The following is a 22,456-nucleotide window of genomic DNA, read 5'->3' as shown; positions in this document are numbered from 1 at the left end:
ATGCCAGTTCTACTCAGAGTCTCTTCAGAACGACCAGAAAAGGGAAAAAAGTTGATCTTAATAAGTGTGTTTCACCTTGCAGCAGACTACCTCATGATGATAGAGGAAGTGGGTGGACATTCTGGCGGTCTTGACTTGCAAATTAAATATATTTTTGAATTGAGATTTTTTCCTTTCATTTGCAAGAATGTTTCCCGTGTTTACTTCTGATTAATTGATTTTAACTGATGGAACAGGAAATTTATTCGCCACACTTCCACTTGTAATAATTTTCACACACTCGGCGGCAGCAGTTAGAAAATGCCAGATTGTTTGACAGATCGTACAGTACACTGACATCCATCTCTGTCTGCAAGTCTTCCTCTGGCAGTTTGAGGTGAAACTTCTCATAAAGACAAGCGAGCACAAACGAGTGGAGGTGGGTCTTCCTGGAATCCACTCCTGCTACCAGGCGCTCTGACCTTGAGTCCTGCCTCTGTCCAACTTCGGCCCCCCCTCCTCCGTCGGAAGGAGGGAAGTGCTGCACGGTTTGGGTCAGCAGTCGCTCCTCTCATCAATTAAATGTGCGACAGGGTTTTTTTTTTTTTTTTTTGATCTTGGATGTCAAGGAGATGGGCAGGACCTCATGTTTGTGCTTTTGACAAATCAGCAAATGTTTAATCTCAGAATGAACCAGGACTCATAAATAATGCAGGCCGGCCCAAACTCTGGGATCAGACTTTTCCCATGAAGTTCTTTCCAGGTTTTTTTTCCCCTAGCCTTTGCTGTGTGTCATAGACTTAATCTTAAAATACCAGTATGTTTAAATGCCAATGGATACTCAGTGGCTCTCTCTGGTTTGAACATAAACAGAATGAAGTGAAATGAAAATTTGTTCTATAATTATACAGTCTTGTTCGGGTCATTTGCCTCTTTATTACGAGATTAAGTTATAGTAGTTATATTGAGTTTATGGGTGAGAATTTATAAATAATTATTCATGGTTAAATACATCTTAACTACAGAATGATTGTGTTTTAAGTTTTTTTTTTTACTAAATTTTCCTGGCTGTGATATCAAAGAAAGTTTTTAGTGCTTTTGTAAACTTTTATGTGTAATTTTCTCTACTTCTCTAAAAACTTGCTCTGTAAATATGGAGTTCTTTCAGGCAACAGCTCACAAATCGTGGATGAGGCGGTGTGGTGCATGAAAGCTTATGGTTTGCATACAACCACAGAGCAAGAGCAACAACATGAACATAGTGGGCCAAATGAAAACAGATTTAGTGGTCCACCATCGTTGTTCTGAACTGACAGTTTTCTGGGTTAGGGATTGTCCTAATTCCAAAAAGTTAGTCTATTTATACAGACAAAGGCGTGAAAACCAGTGTTCTACAAGTATTTTCAGTGGCTGAAAACATTCTTGTGAATAAAGAACTGCAAGAAAATTGTAGATATGGAATTGCAATAAGAGATACAGGACATACTTCTACCAGACTCTGAAGGAGACAGGACAGTTGAAGACACGGGCCATGTGACACACAAAACGCTCTCCGTGAATCACAAGTGCACATATGTTGTCCTATCTCGTTCTATTTGAGGTTTAGGATCTGGGTTTGGTAGAAAACAGCCTGTTTCACAGAAAACTTGAAACACTGTAATCTTGTGAGCCAAAATATCGACGTGCGTTAAAGGGTGGTCTAGTTTTTTGTTGAATTTAGTTTTGAGTCCGCTTTCATTAATGTGAGTTCCCGCTGCTCCCATTGTAACAGTGCTCAGCAGCCTCGTTCTCTCCTCCACGCTGATCTGGGGTCTGCTATCTCAAAGACGGGATTGAGCCGGGCTTTCCCTCCATTTGCCCTCAATGTAAAGAGGGCCAAGAGAAAGCAGTGTAGTGGACTGTGAACCGAGTCAAATCCCCCGGCAGCGCCGTTCTCACTTCTTCTTCCCACACACTTTGATTGGCCCGTCCACAAACTGGGAAAGTTTCCTGATTGTTCGCCGGGAAAATTAAGATTTTAAGCCTATTGAAGTTGATCTGCGGCAGCCGAGGAGCGCTTGTGAATGCTTCCTTTTGGAGATTGTTGACTGGCCACATTAGCCTGAGCGGCGCATCGGGCAGCCTACTGTACTGGTGTTGCACCTGTCTTTGAGCTCCTAATTGAAGTGTGTGGCGGAGTGTGTAAAAGACTCGGAGTCCACTTTATCAGTGAAGGAGTCTCACTTGGCTCAGTCAATACACTAGAATGCTCATGAACTGGTGAGGATTGGGAGTCGGGACGTGCTGTCGGTATCTGATAAAAGGAGTTTGGACCCTCAACCATGACAGCAGATGGAGTCACTGGAGAAACACTAGTTGGGTCATGTCTGATTTGTGTGTGCAGAATTTGAGGGGTAAATGCCATCTGTTCGTCTGTTGAAGTGGTTATTATCTTATAACTTATTTTAAATGGGACAAAGACGAATAAAATCAAACAGACATAAGTTAGAAATAAAAATTAACAGCCAAACCATTTGTTCTGTTCATAATTTTGACTTTAAAGTGTGAAATACAATTTAAATTTTATTTCAAAACTTGACAGGATACAAGACACATCTATTAATTTTTTAATGTAGGCATAATCATACTTGCAATACATCTGAAACCACCTTTACATTGTCACATGTAGACACCTAAGAAACTACCTTCACTCTCCTCTGCTGCTTCCCTCCCTCTGCCCCCTTCACTTGCCAAAACTCAGACATTTTTTAAAGCAAATGTATTGACTGATGGCTGACTACTTCTATTAAAATAGCTTGCATACATGGCCGAGAAGTTATGCTAATAATGATTCTACAGATTGTTGACGATTTTGTCATTGTTAAGGCAGCTGTTGGGAAACAATCTGGTTGTCAGTGGTGCTAGACTACCGAAAATATTCTTTGTTGTGGTGAGTGAGGCCAATGTGGAGGATAACTATAGGTTTGAGGATGGTCCAGATTGGTTAAGGTGGCAACTGCTGATGAGCGATGACCAGAGGTGCAGTGGACAATACTGGCAAGTGTGCCACATGGAATCCAATCAATGTCTGGAAATGGTCTCCGTGTGGGACGGTGGACACGTCTGAGCTATTCTTTAGGTGATAATAAACAGGTGTCAGACGTACACGAATTGACCTTCTGTCACTGAAACAAGTGTCATGCGAAGCTGAAAAACAGATCCTCTCCTCTAACTTGTCTCTCCTCCTCTTGCAGGCTCTGGGGAGTTTCTACTTTATCCATGAATCTCTGAAAAACATTCACCAGTTCGACTTCAAAGGTGAGTCCCTCAACATCCCCACACACTCATACATCAATGTCCTGGAACGAGAGCCGCGCTCGTGGCCCCTCATCACACCCCTGCATATCGCATTCAGCCATTTGCAGGCAATTCCATCAGAACCGGCCGAGATTGGCTTTGAGGATAATGTACCGACTGGTAATGCTTATTAATATTAGGATTTAATTCATAAGATTTCGGGCCCACGGTAATGGCGTGTGGCGGGTTATTGGACAGTTACCGTGGTCTCATCAGCCTGCGGTGTCAGAGGGCCCCGGGGTCCGGCAGATGCGCTAATTAAAGGAGGGATATAGATGTGGAAGGCTGCCTATTAGAGGCAACTAGTTACCCCAGTGAAGGACAGGACGACGGGAGTGTAAGGGGGGGTCAGGAGGGGGAGACCGCTCTTCTGATTCACATTCGCAAAACTATTTTTATTTATTGTGAGGTACGCACCCGAATGATTTCATTCACTTAAATTGAATCCATTTCATCTGATAGAAATTTCAATTTTAGCTGCATTGAAATCAGGCACATAACCTTTTTATTTTATTTTTTAATATAGCACAATAAGTAAAATACATGCCTCTAGATTTCCAAAAATCAATTATTAGGACTCTGATTCAGAGTGTTCTTAGATTACGCTGTTAAACCAGAGAACTTAAAAAAACCAACCCCAAATATTTAAGTATAAATAAAAGATTGTTGTAGTATTTCACTTCATTTTATGAAAAGCTCAAATTAAAACTTTTCCACCCCTGAGACAAAATCAAAGTCATTTTATCGCTAATAAATTATACAATGTGTCATAGCAGTAAGTTTGATTCCAAGGAAAGTCTTGGAGTGAACCCGCTGCTGTGAAGCTGTTTCTGTATGTTGAATGGCACTCCTCTGGTCTCTCTGGTTTCCTCCCTCTGTATCCTGTGATGCACTGGAGACCTGTCCAGGATGTGTCCTGCCTCTCAGCCCAATTTTCTGACCAATCCTCGCCTACTATAGACCACATGTGGGGAATAGGTAGAAACTAATGATGTAATGAATAAAAAGAAATGTCCAATATGTTTAAACAAAAATCTTAAAAATGCATTAAGTATATTTTTTATCATTAATTATATTTTCTGTGTTACATATTTGTCCCAATTATTTAGAAGAAATGTATGATTTAAATGATTTTGAATTTCATTTTCTCCCTCATTTTAAATTCTGATATGACCTAAACATACATGAACAGTATTACTACATTTTTAGCGTTTCCCCAACAGTTATTGTTATTCATTTTTACACTGACCACCTGTTAAAATCATATGAGCTAACTGAATTAAGAAATTTAGGAGTGGAATATATTGTAATATATGGGTTGACAAAACAAGACAAAAAGTGCTGTGAAAAGTGGCTTATTTTTTTGTCTAAATGTAAAATTAAATTGAGCTTTGTAGTATTGTGATATTGTTTCTTCAACATTAAATCTATTTTCCTAGTAGTCCTTATAAAATGTGTCATTGTCACCTTTTTAGCAGGGGAATGTTAAAATCAGATTTCCCTTCCACATTGAATTTCACATTGCGGTCAGCAGGTGGCGCAGTTGTCTGCCTTGCAGCCTGTGCGACTTTTATGTCTCATTAATGGTATTAGGAGATTATCAATCACACTTGTGCTCCTGGAAATGAACCTCCCATGTTTGTAACAATCATCCCACCGCTTTGTCTCTCGCTCTCTCTCTCTTGCTCGCAGCCAAGAAGTTCCGGAAGGTGGTCGGGAAAGAAACCTGCTCAGAGACACTAGAAAGCACGCCCATGCTGGAGAAGGAGAAGTTTCCTCAGGACTACTTCCCTGAGGTGAGCGCTGTGCTGCGGGCGATGCCTTTAGAATAAAGTATTCAGATGACTTTGATGGTGAAATAAAAAATATCCATCCATTCATCTTGTTCCTCTTCCATCAGAGGGGAATAATCTGAGGGAGTGTGCTTCACACACGCTAGATTTAAAGACAAATCAGTCACAAAATTCAAATCTTGTTCGGAGAAACCCCCCGCTGAGCGATTCCCTGCTCGCTCTGCTGTGTTCACTTTTTTTCGGAGGCGAGCGAGCGGCGATGCTGATATAGTAATAAAGAGCACGACCGCCCGTGTGTCATCCCCGCACTCCCCACTCATCTGTCAACCATGCTCCGCCGGCCGCCTCCGAAAATGTATGCAAAACAGATGGATCCAGCCCCCGTCGCATGCTTCCCCCAATTTCCGCCTCTTTCACAGCCCCCCCTGCCCCCCGTGCTCACCTCTCCTCTCACCCCCCGATCCAGAGATGATCTAAAACCAATTAGACTGATTGTGGCGCACTGCCTTTTAAAAGGTTTTGAGCAAAAACAACAGAGGAGTGATGCCGGCGATGAGAAAAGTTTGCTGATTTATGCTCCGCTCCCGGCCGGGGTATGAATCTGGGATGATGCTCCGGAGAGCAGCACTCCTGATGATGTTAGCCCATTTAAAAAGAGCAGATTTGTGTAGTCTATCAGGGTCGCCGAGTATTTCGTCTCCCTCCTTCCCCTCCTGGTAGTGAGAAATTGGTTGTTATCATAGATCACAGATACTGCTCAAACCTCTTATGAAAGATGAATTAATTTCACTAATGCTTTAATGCAAAGCTCTCATGAGGGAGGCAGACTGGTGATAACCCCTGCCTCGTCCCCGCTTCCTCCGCTGGTGATTTATGCCCTCTTTTAGTAGATGAAACCGCCTACATTTGCCATCCATCTGCGACTTTGAGGAATCCTATTACACGGGGATCTTGGACCGGACACACCGGCGCACGCCGGCCTCTGAAAAAGCAGCTGTAGATAAAGAGCAGCATCTTGTTTACATGCTCATCACTGCGGATAAAATCTTTATTTGAGATGGGTCCAGTTTGTCAGGCTCGGCGGAGGAGTGATGGCCGACAGCTCACTTGACTGGAGGAAGACGGATTTGTGTTCCCCTGCTGCGTCCTGCCTTTACAGTTCCCATCAATAACGTGTCAGCGGGCGATAACTGATGACATCATGCTGTTGATGTCGTCGTGTGGGAGGAAAAGACAAAATGTCACCGGGTTCTTTTTGAAAGCTTGTTTATGTTTTTCCCGCTGGTCCTCCAACGTTGCGTCGAGTCTCCCTGATGAGATTTTGACTGAACAAGCAAATGTGAAAAACTAACGTGAACTTTGGTAACTGGTCATGTTTAAAATGGACTGTTATTAAACTGCTACTATACAGTTTGAGAAAACACGTTTAAAAAAGTTACTGAACTTTGTTTGCGATACTTTTTGTTTTGTCATAGTAATTAATATAGTGCCTCACTTTATGCTTATTTGAAGATATAAATCAAAATCTAAAATTCAGACATGAGAATATGCTATAATATGTTTATATGTTATATTGCTTTAATAACAATGACATTATTGTATGAAGTTGGTAGTGAAATATATCACATGTTCTGTAATATATAACAAGTACTATATGCACCGCAGTGCACTGATGACTCTGAATGTACCGGGAAATTGGATGAAATATGTTTCCATACCACTTGAATACTTTAATTACAGATGTCCAATGTCTGGTCTGGGTCCCTTATGGTGCTTGATCAGATTTGATGCGGTCCTCAGAGAATGTTAAATCACAAAAGCTTTGTTGTTTTTATCATACTTTAAGATGAGCTTTTGAAGGTCAATGTTAATTCCTAAATAGTCAAACTTTTTCATATCTCAACCCAGTGTGCCGCAATAATCTCACATCTGAAGGAACGTCATATCATTTAGTTGAAAACTTGTTTGCCTTAAACCGAAAATAGGTTTCAGTATTTTCGTCACTGCGTTCTCATGTCTGCTTTGTACGGAATTTCTTTGGTTGACAGACCTGGTGAGCATCAGGATACAAGTAACACTTTGAATGTCAGACAGTCTGGTTGAGCCTTGCCCAAGGACTCGACATGCCCCAGAGCCGATCTTCAGGCTTATATGAGAAAAGCGAATCAGAGCTGCTGAAAGTGAAAAAAGCATGTGTGTGGTTATTTTCTGAGAGACCTGCTCATCGCTCTCTATTTACAACATTTATTCACAATAGTTCTCAGTCCTTCTCAGTTTGGATCCTCAAATGAGCCTGGAGCTTTAAAGTATCACATTAAAGTGACACTCACTTTTCCCTTCCACCTTCTCTTCTGATCCTGATTTAAACGGCGCACGCTAAAGCTTTCATATTTTATTTCATTCTTTTCGGTAATCCCACCGTGAGTTATGGCCATAAACGAAAGGCAACGAAGCGGGAACGTTAATTGAAGTGCTGAATAAGAAGGAAGTCGACCAAATTGTGGGCGCATTTCTTTTGAAAGGTCGCCGTGATGGATTTGGCGGCCCGCCGTCGCTCCGTCAATCTCTCCATCTCCCTGGTGGGTATTAATATATTTATTTGTTTGGCGCCTCCAAAATAAAAAACATTGCATCATGTGGATTTGTCATTGCCTTATATAAATAAAGTATACGACCCAGACCTTAATGTGCCCTTGCTATTGATTGTTTCACACAAGCGCGGGGGGGAGAGAGATGAAGAAAATAGCTGTCAGGCTGTAGATCAACATCCATATGAGTTTGTATTTGTTGTTTGGCACCGCCAGCATGTCCATAAAAGCATTGACTTTTCATCCCCTCTTAGCGCCCCCTGTAGTTAGCTGCAGCGCTTCCAAGTTCTGCCCTGGGTGAAAGTTAACTTGCTTCCCTGGCGGCGCTGCGTTAAACGGCTGGTGTGATTCATAGATGCCGATGAACACACGTTAAGGAGATGAAGTCATTTAAACTGGCATCGCTTGTTAAATTCTCCTGCCGTTTATCACTTTGGGACACCTGTGACACGGACGGCGTGACAGCGGTGATCCATGAGACTGCATTATCGGCTCGTAAACGAGAGAATGAACGGCTAACGAAGGTTTCCGATCTACACTTGCATTTACCGATGCTTGAAAACACCATTTGCTTTTGGCTGCTGTGTTACCCTAACCGTGCCACTTCTCATTTCCTGTACCGAGTCCCCCCCCCCCCCCCCCCGCTCGTGTCCTGAATGATGGAGTCCAGATAAATGCGACTGTCCACCACGGCTCCAATCAATCAGCGTTTGTGTGCATTACTTATTATTCACAGTGCATTTCTGTCACGCAGCTTTTGTGTGACCCCCCACTTCTCCTGTCACCCCGCCGTCAGATTATTTATGGGGGTGCGACTTGAGCTGAAATATAGGAAAGGTCAGAGATTGGCGCTGGATGGACTCGACAGCACAGGCTGTGAACCATAAGCTGTAAAACATGTTTCAAGTTTTGGGCCCTGACAGATCTCAGCGAAATATTCCATTACATGTTATTAATATGAATTATCAATCTTTGAGTGCCATCTTGGTTCTGCCTGGAGGTTAAACCTGGTCAACAGTCTGAGCGACTCATGTCCACAATTATGTCCGGGTGTGAGTCTCAGTTTCCCTCCACTGCCACTCTACTTTTGTGATTTTCTTTTGATAACCAAACTGTATCACAAGACCTCATTTTCTATGAATAAAGTGGGGGAAATGGACTTGGTTTACCTTTTCGGTACAGTTTGTGAACCAAGGTTTTGCTACAGTACTATAGAATTTGTGGAAGTCTAGAATTCTATCACCACCGACAATTTACAGCGAAACTTTAAAGCTTTTGTTAGCCCCAAGACATACTGTAGTAGCTAAGTGGCTAGTTTCTGTGAGCATATGGAAGGTTTTAATATTATATGCAGTGGCGCAGAGGAAAGTAATCCTTCGAAATATTTCATTTGGTAGTATAATTGTCAAGGTCATGTAGTGTTGGGTTAAACTAGAATGGATAAAGCAAGGCTAGGTCCTTCTTCAAAATAATGCAGAGTTTAGTTAGTCTGTCTGTAGGTGCCTGCGTTGCCTGTCCTCCTGTCCAGGGTGTCCCTGACCCCTCTTGCTGGGATAGACAGCAGAACCCCTGAAGAGAATTTTACCCGACTTTGAATTTTAAAAAAGATATTTCTGTTTGTTATGTTGGCCATCAAAGACCAGATAGCTGGTCAAAATTGAATGCATCCGGGGGGGTGGAATGGACTCTGAATTAAGTCTGGTTCCGGTTCCTGTCTCTCTTCCATCACCCCCTAAATTCTGTCTGTGTGTAATGTGGTCAGGGTGCGTACATATTGCGGGACACAGCCAGTTGTGACCCACTGTGCCGCCACCGTTCATCACTGTCATGGGCGGAGACGCCATCACTGACCTGTGGACGCTTGGTCAATGTCACCCCGAGCCTTGACATGTTACCGCTGACCCTCGACCCCTTGCTCCCTCTCATATATATATATATCCGCAGCAGGACTCCCCAAAATGTCCCCAGTTTGTTTGTCGAGGTTGATGATGTTTCAGCAGGAGATTAAATGGATCATCAAATCAGCGACAGCGAGCAAATCATGATGTCGTCTTGTCAGGCGGCGGAACGAGACGTTTCCCCTTCCGTCTGTGATCGATGGTGCTAAATAATCACCTCAACCCACTAGAAAATAAAAACAGTTATGTTAGGTAAAGTAGATGGCGGTGTGTTTACTGACACATGGATGCACCCGCGACATCTAAGTGATGGCCGTGTGTGTGTTTACCTCCTCAGTGTGTGTGTTTGTGAGCGAGCGAGCGGCGAAGCAGCGGGTCAATCAGTCATACGTGGGGGAAATGGGGCAATCTGGGGCCGGGTGTCAAGGAAGTGATGGATTTTAATGCTGTGATTGTAGTTAATGGCTCTTTAAATTAAATCGAGATTAAACGTCTCTGGCTGCGGTCAGAGCGTGTGCAGCCCTCGCACCCTTCATCTTGTCCCTCATCATCCTCGCCACTTTCTTTACACAACTTTAAATAAACAGCTGGGAGAGGAAACAAGTGCGGTAATGGCTGCCTTCTCCTCCTCGTCCTCCATCTTTATTCTTTTATCCTTAATCTTTTTAATGTATTCTCCTTCCGTTTGTTTCCCAAAGCGCTTTGTTGGAGGCCGATCAATCACGGCGCCGTGTCACACTCTCATCCAATCCCATTTGCTGCTTTCAAAGTCACAATATTTGGACGGCGAGTTATAATTGGGCCCATACATCCTGGCCCGGGCCGCATGGATTCATTCACGTATGCTAATGTAATTCAATTTGATACAGTTAATCTTCTACTAATGCAGATTGAAGGATGTGGGGAGCAATCAAATCGCTCTTAGCCCCTAATCTGCATCTGAGCTGAAAAATAAATAAATAAAATTAGTCAATTTGTAATTATGTGACCCGGAGCATAATTAGTTTATTCATCACCGCAGTTAACTCCCCATTAGAGAAAGAGGAAGAAGAAGAAGAGAGGCCGAGGCAAAGGATTCATCTGCTCTCAAGTCGAGCGCTCACAACATCAATTTGTCTCTTATTTACTTACGGCATGGAATCATGTGCTGTTTTAGGGCCGTTTTTTGACTTGAGATTGGATAACTAACTGGAGGCTGGTGGCATCTGATCAAACCGCCGTGTGAGTCTGAGCGACTCAAACAAGTGACCGACGTTGTTGCTGCTTCTCGTACGATTAAACAGATGAGTTGAACTAAATGGTGTGGTTTGCTTTCGACGTCCAAAAACTTGAAATGCAAGACTTTCCTGAGAATCTTTAAATTAGATTCACCTCACAAGGTTCGACGCTCAAGACTCAGACTCAATATGGTAGACGCAGTGTAATAACACAGTTGGTTCCTTTGAAAACTTTTTCATTCACATTGTTTCTTTTAGCTTCAAGCTTTTGTCACCATGCTGCAGTTAGTGTTATCAAGTTTTTAGAATGAGAATTATTTATGACCTTGTGTTTAATCTCGAGGAATGTTTGTGCAGCTTCTCTTGTTTAACTCATCATCAAATGTCATGATAAGCTAACTTAATGAAAGCTAGTCCTGAAATTGAATCTTTCACCAGAAGAAAAAAAAAACCCACTCTACTCCATGTCTCTGGCAGATGAACAACCCTTCCTGTAAGGGAAATGCCTGCAAAGTTTTTCGGTTATTATTGGTTATTTTATTGATGCTTTGTATTAGTTTAGAGAAGTCAAAGCCCATTATTAAGCTGATCATACTTAATATATAATAATAGTAATAGTAATAATAATAATCTTGCCTCTTTTTATTGCTGCCTTTCTGAATTCATTGATGTATAAAGTCATGTTATAATATATAATTTCAGAGACGGCGAATAAAAATAAGCACTTGAACATTCACTATATAGTCTGTAGTAAAGCATTTTGTGTATGTATTTACTATTTATTATTTACTGCTGATGTTTGTGTAGGTTGTTAAGAATTTGTAATGTCTAATGTTTCCAATGCTTTTATATTGGTATGTGAAATACTAACTAATACATTGTCTTCAGATCATTTTTTTTATTTAATTGATGAAATATTCTTTGTTATGTAGATTGGATATCTACTTTGTGATTTTTTTATTTTTATTTGACTGAGTTAAATTCAATGTCAAATTTTACAACAGTGCCACTTAATCTAGCCTCTTGTGTTCCGCAGTGCAAGTGGTCCAGAAAGGGATTCATCAGAACTCGATGGGCCCTGCCAGACTGGTGAGTCCTTCTAATAAGTGGCCGCAAGGATGCATCCCACCTCATCATTGTTCATTACGGCGGTGCGACTGTGAACGAAGATGAAGATCTAACTGTGTCAGTCGGCTGCAGCCTCATCGTGGCGCAGTCCCCTTCCCGACTCACTCCCCGGCGAGCGTGCAGCGCAAGCTAGCTGCGATTTGATTAGACGTAATCACGTTAGCCGAGGGGCTGCATATGACAGATGACACAAAACATTGCATTCAATTGAACCTGTATGGGATGAATACAAATGCCACCGTAGAGCAAAGAGAGGAGGGGGTCGGCTGTGAGTGAGGGCTGGATAGAGAGAAAGAGGGAGGGGGGGTTGTAATCTAATAGAGGGATGACATGAGAACTAAAGAGCTGAAACGGTAAGCATTTAATAGGAGCATGACGTTTGACAAGAGCGGCAAGGAGAGAGGGACTGCTGGAGATCAAAGATGGGTAGACGCAGATAGAAGAGGCCATGCATGTATTCATTTGTTCTGGATGTCACTGCAGAGTAAACTCCCCCCAATGGGAGATAAGAGCAATCCCTCGGGTCTCTCCGCTCAACTCCGTGCTAACAAAACGCTGCAGATTGATCGGATCAGCTGGGAGATGTTCATCACTCCACATTGAGCTGTTTGCTTCTCACTGACAGGGCAAACTGAGGGGAAGCAGATAATGTTTGTGGGTGTGGATTTGAAGGGAAGACCCCTTGACCTCTGTCCTGCTCTTCTTTCTGATCTTGTATGGAAATAACAGTCAGATGTAGCGCCATCATCTCAGAGCTTGGTGTCCGCCTGAGGGATACCAAGACGGTACTAGTCAGCAGTAGGAACATGAGCGAGGCATCCTGTTCCTGTTACCGTGTAACAGCATTAGAACCTAAAAACCTAATCCTCAAGTCAGGGAACCCAGTCTACTTCAGGTTCTACTCCTATCCTACTCTCCTCACCCAGCGTTGTCCACTTAAGAAGAATCCAACGCAAGTGCTCAGTTTATCTCAATGTTATCTCAAGTTCCATCCATTGTCCTCACGGAGGGAGGACCTTAATAACAAATTCAGAATGAAGAGGACACTCTTCCTCATCATCTTCTGGAAGACAGCCACGCCATTGACCCAGAAGTTGCTTGGTTCTGAGTGCTCCTTTTCACTGGTGTGATCTGTGGTCTCAGAGTTGGGTGTGACTGCTCAGCTCAGCTGTAACATTCCATAATCATTTCTCTTTTTCTTCCCAAGTGCCTTCGATCTGGTCAACATCCACCTATTCCATGATGCTTCCAACCTGGTGGCCTGGGAGAAGAGCCCGTCTGTCTACTCTGGGACCCGGCAGAAGGCCCTGGGCTATGTTTTAGACAGGTAGGACTTTTAAGCTCATGGAAAACTTAGTGTTACATGTGTGACTGTTTGATGTGCTTGATCTGTGAGCTGTTGCGGGACAGTTTGATCACCAGAGTGTGCAAAGTTTGGATCCTAGATTACACAAAACTTCACTGTAACGTTGGCTTTGGTGACGACTTTAGAGTCAGCAGGTGAGTAAAACTGCGAAACAAAACTTGAAGAAAAGTGGGTCTGAATGTGACTGGCTGAAACCTGTATTGATATTGTAATCGAGGATTAGAGCGAGATGTTTCAGTGTGGTACTTGCAGGATTACATCCAACTGTTCAAGTGCAGGGGAGGGGGCCCATCCTACCCTCAACTACACGGTCTGTAAACCCCCGACTCTTTTATGTATTTTCTGAGTCCCATCCCCCGAAACCTTTTCGACTTTTCAGGACATTTATATGGTGCAACCCCTTCCTCCGTCATGTATAGATATTTGAAATAGTAGAATCCCGGTTCGTTTTTTTGTGGTATTTATGTATCTAGTCAGAATATTATTATTAAAGTTCGCAATTTCTTTCTCATTTATAAACTTCATCAAAGTAACTTAGTGTTAGTAAAGATGGCCACGCTGTCAGATCAAGTTCAAAGCCAACAAATAGAATTGGGCAAGAGTCAGTGAAGAAATAAATAAAGGACAATGAAAAAAACTCAGTGGAGATTTTACCATTGAGAGATAAGTTTAAAGAACTGAAACGTGAAAGACACAATTTAAGGTTCTCAGAACAGCATGGCTGACAGACAGAAAAGTCCTGGAAATGAAGGTAGAGGCATGTAAAGAGAGTTTGGTTCCTAGATGGTACAAAAAATCTACCAAACCCCAGAAGAGGCAAATCATCACGCCTACTGCCACATTACCAAGGGAAGATGAGCAATGGCTGAGAGTGACACCTTCTGAAATTGTGAAATAATGGACAAATCACTATTTTTTTAGAATGAAAATACGTTTTTCTCTAAGGTATTTTGCCCGGTTTCTTATTACCATTTGAGTCTTAAAAGAGTCATCAGCTTGCTGTCTACATTGTTAACTCCCATAATGAAAGCTTTATGTGATGGTATCGGTCACTTGTTTGATGCGTGGTGTAGAGACTTGGAAGACATAGCTAGACTCCAGACAAGGACAAAGTCGCAAATGAGTCCAGCAGAGGGACATGGAGAAGTTTGGAGATGAAGTTAGGGATGGTAGATGGACTGGACGTGAAGAGAGACTTGCTGTGGCAAATCCTGATGAAAATATATGACAGTTTATACGCACATATACATATAACCGTGTGTGCAGTATTTTGATCGAAGTGGGTTTGTTATGACTTCTTTTACTCCTATTCTTTTACTCCTAAAACCCTCCAGGTCTCAATGCATCTCCGGCAGGATGGATCAGGTGACATTGTGAGAATCATTGAATTAAGGTTAAATATTCGTGTGTACACAAACAGTCTTTCTTACAGGCCTCAGTAATGTGATTTATGTGAGATCCATTTGTAGCGGCGAGGAATGATAGAGTGCACAGTGAACCCCGCGCTCTCTACCTGACCACGCTAGGGCCGAATAACAACATAATAGCGGCCCTGCTCGCAGGTGACCTTCCATTCAAAAGGTATCTGAATGCAGAACATGCGCCATCGCCCTCTCGCTGCCTCCACTTTGACTAACTACATGTCCATATGATGGTCTTGTCGACGTTTTTGAGTTATGAGCCACTTTTATTATTTAGCTGTTACTTAATTCTCAGATGGATGAGAGAATTGTTTGTGTTTAATGGACAGAGGAATAAGTGTTTTGGGGATCTTGCAGCTTTTGCATCTTTTTATTATGCTGTAACTCACCTGGATTTACTGGCTTAATGAAATTTGAAAAGGACACTGCTTTTCTCCCTGGCTTAAGTGTATTCATCGTACTTCCTCTGCATTCGGTGCCTCTGCAGTTGATGTGTTTTTAAGGGTTGCTTGTAAATAGACCTACATAGTTGAGTCTCTGTATTTCGGGGGGTTTAGAGGCTGAATGGGAATGGTGCTGGCTGAGTGGCAGTTTCCACGCTCCCTCTCTCTAAATCCTCTTGTTGCAAGGACGCTTACCGTGTAGTTACTTCTGGTCCGTATCACTTAAAGGTTCTGTTACGAGTGTAGGGATGGTGGTATGTGATTTGAGGCGAGGTAGTAGTTGGGAGGTCTTGTATGTTGTGTTCAGCCTTGCAGTATTTCATGCAAGGGTTGAAACATGGGGAGGGGGCAATGCGCCTGACTCACTCACTTTGGGGAAACTGTCGGGCGCAGATCCGGAGCACCGGAGTGAGAAAAAGCTGGCAGTGCTCAGGGAAAGGAGGAGGAGCACAAAGGGTGCTTGGGCTCTGTAAAGGGCAGTGAATAATGGGTCGGTCCTTTCACAGAGGCTGCTAACCTTTTGGCAGCCACCAGCAAACTCCATTCTCCACCGCCGATCTGGGAGGACAATGTGCCCGGGCCGGGCTTTGAATGAAGCGCTACCACCAACAGTGTTCCCATTCAGCGGCTGGTTGGGAACCATCTTTTTGGCCATTGTCCTGAGTGTGACTCCTACCCCCAGAAAGCAGAGTAGGAAAAGGAACAGGGGGAGTATCTAAAGCCAAACTCCCCCTCTCCTCTCTCTCCCTCTCTCGGCTCTAATCTCTCATTGCGGATAGCGAGATCATGAGAGGGGGCCGTTGAACACACCACCAGCTGAGATCCACTCTACACAAGCGCCTGATCACATAGCCACACTGGGGACTGAGCTCTGCTGCTGGGTTTCAAACTTTAGCCTCCACCTTATCTGAGGCCCAGGCCTAATAATGCAGCTTACAGCCCATTGAAACAGATCTGATAAGCCTTTTCCTCCGTGGCTCTTTTAACTGCTAAACACTGTTTATCTCCAAAGTGCTTCAAGGCCTCCTGGGAACAATACTGAGAAGAAACCGCGTTTAGCCAGCCGGACTGACTATTGAGTCACAGCTCTGTTGCGTTTTCTTATGCGCGCCTACTTTCATGAGACCAAAGCGGAGAGTGGAACTCATCTTTGGCCTGCTTTCCTGTCCTTTGAACTTTACCTTGTTGACTCAGTCAAGCCTTGGTGTGTATTCATCAGCTTATTCAAGTATTTTGAGGTGAAGCGGTGATTGATTTACTAGAGGGCAGAAATTAATACATTCACCAAAAGTGAAATTTTCATTACAAATAATGGATGCAAAATATGAACCTTGATGAAGAGAAGTACCAGTCTCACATTTTAATGCAGGTGAAACACAGGACAGTGAAGTGACCAAGTAATGAATAGAGCAATAATATGGTAATGAAATACAACAATTGAATGTCTCTATATATATTGGTGCTGTTGTCCCGATGATGCATGATCCTGCATTGTCCTACTCACTTGCTCATAATCCACAACACTAGCACAGCGGGCTACAGGGCTACTGATTTTGTATTAGTTTAGATGAAGAAATACAGTGGTATAAGAACTATTTGTTATGATATATCAGTCTTATTCTTCCTGGCTGTTAGGATAGGTCGAATGACACGTGCATTCAGCTTTTTGGTAAATATATTTTTTTAATAACACTGAGAATCATTAGATAAAATGTGGCTTATGTTCTTCTATATTTCTCTGCAATAAAATGCAGAGGATTTTGAATAATGCACATATTTTTGCGTGTATTGTAATCTTATAATTCTTGATTCCTTATAACAATTTGATAAAAAATGTGAAATTGGGGAGAAAAAGATGGCAGTGTTAGCAATTCCAACTTCAAGTTGGCTCACAAAGCTTGACACTCTCTGCTGGTCCTTTGGAAACGCTCATGTAACGATAGCATGAGATAAAATCAACACTTTTTCTTCTCTTCCTTTAAGAAAATCCCTTTGTCCATCAGAGTTTGTTTCCTCCATTCAGGCCGGCTGGTGCAGTTCAGGGGAGAACAGTTTTACATTACAACTGTGAAATCCTGGCATAAAGGCGTCCTTTGTCGCGCGCCATTATTTTCACACAAATATAGTCCATTGTCAGAGTGCTGAAGTTAATTTGATCAACATTGGGGACATTTAACTGTTTTGTTCGCTGAAAAGGCTTGTTTCATGCTCATTTTCGGGGCATTGAAAAGCCGTGATTGGCAGAAAAATAATGTTGCCGTTAACAATTCAAAGCAATTAGTTTCCCATGGGGAGGCAGTGGGCCGCACTGGCCGCCACACAGAGATGCTTTGTCATTTTATGGACGGTCATCAGTCAACTGTCACGGCGTCTCAAAGAGCCCCGCAATCTAAATGTTTCCCTTTAGGCTTTTCCCAGAACAACAGGCTGAAAGAGCAGAGAAAGGCCGGCCAGTTTCCAGCCAATAGACTTGTTGAGCAGCGAGAGGGAGGACTGGATAATCGCAGCAGATCCTCTGTAATGCCTACATGAATTTATTAGTTTGTGGTACCTAGAAGTCCAGCACATATCTATGAAGGAGGTAAGGTTATTGCACTTTTAGCTGTGGCTGCAGTGAGACTCCATCCTTGCCTTTGGGAGGCCATTCTGAGCAGAGGTTAATCTTCCTTTGTATCTTCAGGAATCTTTATCCATCCAATTCAGTCACCACTAGGCCTTTCAGGGTTTTTTTGTAACTAGGAGGATTTTGAAGAACCTTGGGGAAACATTTCTCTACCCATCATGTGAGTTTTTGGAAACAAAGCACTTCTGATGATTCAATACAATTTTGGCTAAACCAGATTTTACTTCTTTTTCTGGATGGTGTTGCAAGTCCTGCCGTCTATTCCAGCAGAATTGAGTGAGGGCCAGGGGGCACCATGGACAGGTCACCAGGCCCAAGAGTCATGAGAGTTTTTGGCACAACTGTTGCGGAAGCATTGTAGGTTGACGCCACCGCCAGGTACCTCTTGGCCATTGCTGCTTTGATTTTTGGGGCAGAATCCTTAACAGAACCAGGCTGCTGATAACAAAATACTATATTGTTAATAAATTCTTAATTCTATATACTTAAAATACTTATAATAATTAAGACCCAAGTTCAATTTCATAAGAATGGAAATTCCTCCTGAGTTAGACTCACAGACTCAAAGAGCAGGGCAGCTGGGTGGAAGAGGGTCTCTGTTTCTGTCTGTACGCTCACCTGGAGGGACAGTCTCAACATTATCCTTAGTATTCTTAACCTTTGAGTGACCGCACCCCTCCACCACGCCAGTGCCCTCTCTGCTCCTGTGAGGTGCTGTTGGTGGGGTGGGCGTTGCAGAGGAGCCGAGTTACTAACATGGGGACGTGGGGAAGGCTGTCCTGTGGTGTCAAAGGTCCTGACAGGGGCCACCCCAGACCCATTCAGAGAGACGTCAGCAAGCACATTCTTCACAATGTTAACATTCTCCCAAATTCTCAACATTTACTTACAATGGACGCTGGCGCTCACCCGGGCCATTGTGTGCAAAGTTGAATCTGGCTGCTAACTTATGGGAAGTCATCTTGTCATATCATCATGACATGGCCCCCAGTTGCACCCTCATAATCCCATCCAGACTGTCTATTACGGCTCAGTTTAGCTGTCAATCACAGCCCGTAATCTGAAATGGTTTGGTTGAGTATGTGTGTGTCAGGATGAGATGGTGTGTCTTTCTTAGCCGCTTGTGTGTCACTAGCTGGAGTCTTAAGCATGATGTGTGAGCGAGAGAATCCCAAATAGAGAATGGTGGCGGTTTAATAAGGAGCCTGGGAGCAGAGTCAGGGGCCATGTTATAAATTAGCGTCTGACCTCAGTCTTTGTGTGGCCCTGAGCAAGGCCTTAACGAAGGCCCCTGCCTGGACCTCAGTGAGAACGGCCCTTGTGAAGAGGCTCTTTCAGGGGTGTCACTGCGCGATGAATTGGCCGGGAGAAAGCATGTTTATAGACTGTGTAAAGGAGTGAGTCTTTGTGGGGGAATGTCACTGACACTGTTACAGTTTGCCTCAATAGTTTGCCTGAATGAACTGTGATGACGAGGCTAATGGGGCCCCAGCGGCGGGCGAGGGTCAGCAAAGACCCCCCCCCCTCCTCCTCCTCCTCCTCCTTCTCAAGCTCAGGACCCCCCACCCTGAGGACTCCTTTCACGCCCAGTAGCTGTAGCTAATGTTGCAATTCTTGGGTTCCCCCCCACAAAGGCCAGCAAAAAAGTCAACTTTCACACCAGCGGGTCAGTGTGAGTGCTTTAGGAAATGATCGTGTAAACAGAGTGTTACCTTCTGACCTGTGGCTGATACCTTAGTACGCCAGACAAAACCGCTCGGCTTTGGGAATTAGACATGGCTGTTAGTGGGATAAAGCTGCACCAGGCAGAGTAGAAAGACCTCAACCTCGGAGAAGCACAAGTGCTCCTTGTCTCGGTTATTTCTTGATTGTCCACCAGCAGGGAACTTTTCATTTCCTTCCATGATTCACAACTTTTTTTGGTGCAGCACAAAGGAACCGGGATTCATGAAAGTGATATGCAACTGTTAGGTTTTTAAGCTTGAATTTTCAAGTGTGGAGGATAAGTTTTCTACAAGTTTTTGAGCCAATATCAGACTTGTAGGTCAATGTTGCAGTGCTTTATTTGAAAACGTAAAACAACAGTGGACTTGACAGACTTAAACTTGATTTATTTATTCATCTATGTTTTTGTATTTTGGCTGCCGATGTACTTTCTCAAATAATGCTGTAATAAATGAAGATCAAAGTTGTTTTCCTGAAAAAGATTCCCATTTTAACAAATTGTCAAAATCAGTTTTTTTTTACCTTTCTAACGTTTAGCATCATGAAACTTTTATTGCATTTATTTGATTATTTATTAATTATTATATATTCTCTTATAATAACAATAATGCCGAATAATAACGTAATTGATTTTAATTACAAACACATAATAAGAAGTTCCACTAATGGCAGTTTAAAAATTGCGTGAAAAGTTCAAATCGTTACCTCTCATGAGGGAAAAAGTTAGCAATGAAATTTCAATAATCCTAGTGTTAAATATTGACTTTTTTATGATAAATGTTAAGCTATCTACCAACACAAAGACGACTTAAAATCCTTTTCTTTATCGATTAGCCTGCAGCTACAATATTCTGATGCAACATTGTGTCTTTGCTGGAACTGCTCCACTGTAATATTCACATTATTTATTTGTAATATGTGTTTGTTTCAATTTGGGGTGGGACTTGACTAAAAAAAAAAAAAAAACAGAAATAAAACAAGAGCATTAGCATAATAATTTGTTGATTGCGATTGATCACATTTTAATATTTGACACCGGAGATATCAAAATGATGTTCAATCTGTCCACAAGAGCTCAGGGTGGAAGTGAACTTTTCGCTGCCCAGAACAATATTTGTTGTGCTTCCATTAATCTGTTATTTGGTTCGATTTTTTTTTATTTATTTTTTTTATAATTGATAAATTAAACGTAATCTTTTCTAATCTGTTCAGCACTAGCTTTGCATCTCTCTTAGCTAGAAGGCTGTTGTGCTGAAGGTTGAAGCTCTTACTCTGCTGCCTTCCCTCCAAATTAATAATCCATATAATTCTTCACCTGCAGGATGTTTTTGAAACCCAAACTGAAGCGTGTATTTTCGCTCCCCTCAGCTGCAGGAATGTGGTAAAAGCCCGACTGGCACACAGATAGATGAGTTCCCACGCATACAACAACAGCAGTGACGCCTGTGTGCAGCTCCTCTTTTACGGCCCTGCGTTTTAGGGCGACAGGATAAACTGGCCGCCGACCCCGTTTGAATAGAGCCGAGTCTCTTAGCACCAGGATGTCGGGTCATTAACGACATCAGTCTTCGCTTGAGTGAATTAACGAGACACTGACTGAACACGTCGTCCAAGTCGTCATAAATCTGTGATTACTTTATTTATTTTCAACTATTGCAGTGTTTTTTCACACACAGTGGCGATGTTTGACTGTTTGAATTCCAAAGAACCAAGAGTTAGTTTCATCTTCCTGTTTACTCCATGAATGCAGAGAAGGGTCCAGAGCACCTGTCATGTAATCCATTACCTGTCCTCATGTACCCGGACACACAGAGCCTCTCAAGTCTGAGTCTGACTCTCAAGACTTGAGAGGCTCTGAAACACCGGAGCATTGGGATTTTTTTCTGAGGCCATGATGGTAAAGCAAGTCGTCAATCATGGAGAAACAAAAAATAAAACAGGATGAAGAAATACTCTGATGTACCTGTATGCAGGCAAGATGGCCCACCTCATTCCTCTAGGCTGGATCCTCCATGCCGGATCTTGATGCTCCATGCATGCCTTGACCAGGAAGCTGGAAGCCCGAAGTGGACATGGCAATAACCACGATACCAGATCCGACTAGGAATAAATGCAGCTGTGAGCCGTATCTGGAATAAAGAAAAACATCAATGCAATATTATAGTGGCAAAGAAGAGTTCACTTGTTTGAAATAACTTTATTGAACATTTCTGTGTAAGAAGGTCCACCTTTGTGGGGCAGTAGTCGGCTTGGGGTGGTTCCGTTACAGAGGAGATGGGTGGATACAGTCTAGAAGAACATGAAGAACAGACAACTAATGAAAAAAATGAGTACAGAAAGGAAATTGTATAATAGTACAAATGAATTAATTCCATTTCCAGGGGAGTTTCAGGAAGGAATGCAAAACAAAATCTCGTACAAGTGAAGGAATGGGAGAGAAAAGGATATTGTGTTGGCAAGGGAAAGGCAGTAACACAAGAAAACATTGTTAATATTCACAGGACCAAAACTCAACACACAGGAAAGGTGTGGAGGAGAACTTACAAAAAATAGAAAAAAATCATTCAGTTATATGATTTAAAGACGATCACAAACATTGCTACAAACAAAAGCAACATTTAATGCTGAGTAATTATTCGATTGTCACAAGTAGTTGATTTTATTTAACCAACAACTCCAGCTTGAACACGGCTGACTGTTGGGGTGTAAAAAAGTTATTACAGGAAAGCAAACGTGTGGGGGGTTATGTACTTTTCAGGAGCTTATTCTTGTCCTTTATTTTTTTCTTTAAAGGCTTGTCATCGTTGTCTGAAGATTGTAGATGGCAGGTCTTTCCTAAATGATGAAGAGGAAGTGGCGTGAGATTTTATTCATTTTAAAATCGAGATTGACCGAGGTCTTGTGTTGTTGTTGCCGTCTCCCTCTGCTACTCTCGCACC

At 42.6% G+C, this 22,456-nt stretch overlaps 1 protein-coding gene across 2 annotated transcripts in view; it reads left to right on the top strand.

The window, feature by feature from the left end:
- The window catches only part of LOC128764591 (inositol polyphosphate-5-phosphatase A), a 131,134-nt gene that overhangs the window by 57,153 nt on the left and 51,525 nt on the right, over window positions 1-22,456 (top strand). For both annotated transcript variants that reach the window (XM_053874493.1, XM_053874492.1), the window contains exons 5-8: window positions 3,213-3,276; window positions 5,008-5,111; window positions 11,848-11,900; window positions 13,147-13,266. In XM_053874493.1, coding sequence (XP_053730468.1) covers window positions 3,213-3,276; window positions 5,008-5,111; window positions 11,848-11,900; window positions 13,147-13,266 — 341 coding nt within the window. The remainder of the gene's footprint in view (window positions 1-3,212; window positions 3,277-5,007; window positions 5,112-11,847; window positions 11,901-13,146; window positions 13,267-22,456) is intronic.

Source organism: Synchiropus splendidus, chromosome 9, assembly GCF_027744825.2.
Source record: "Synchiropus splendidus isolate RoL2022-P1 chromosome 9, RoL_Sspl_1.0, whole genome shotgun sequence".
Lineage (NCBI taxonomy): Eukaryota > Metazoa > Chordata > Actinopteri > Syngnathiformes > Callionymidae > Synchiropus > Synchiropus splendidus.
This window is presented reverse-complemented; position numbering and strand designations above follow the sequence as displayed.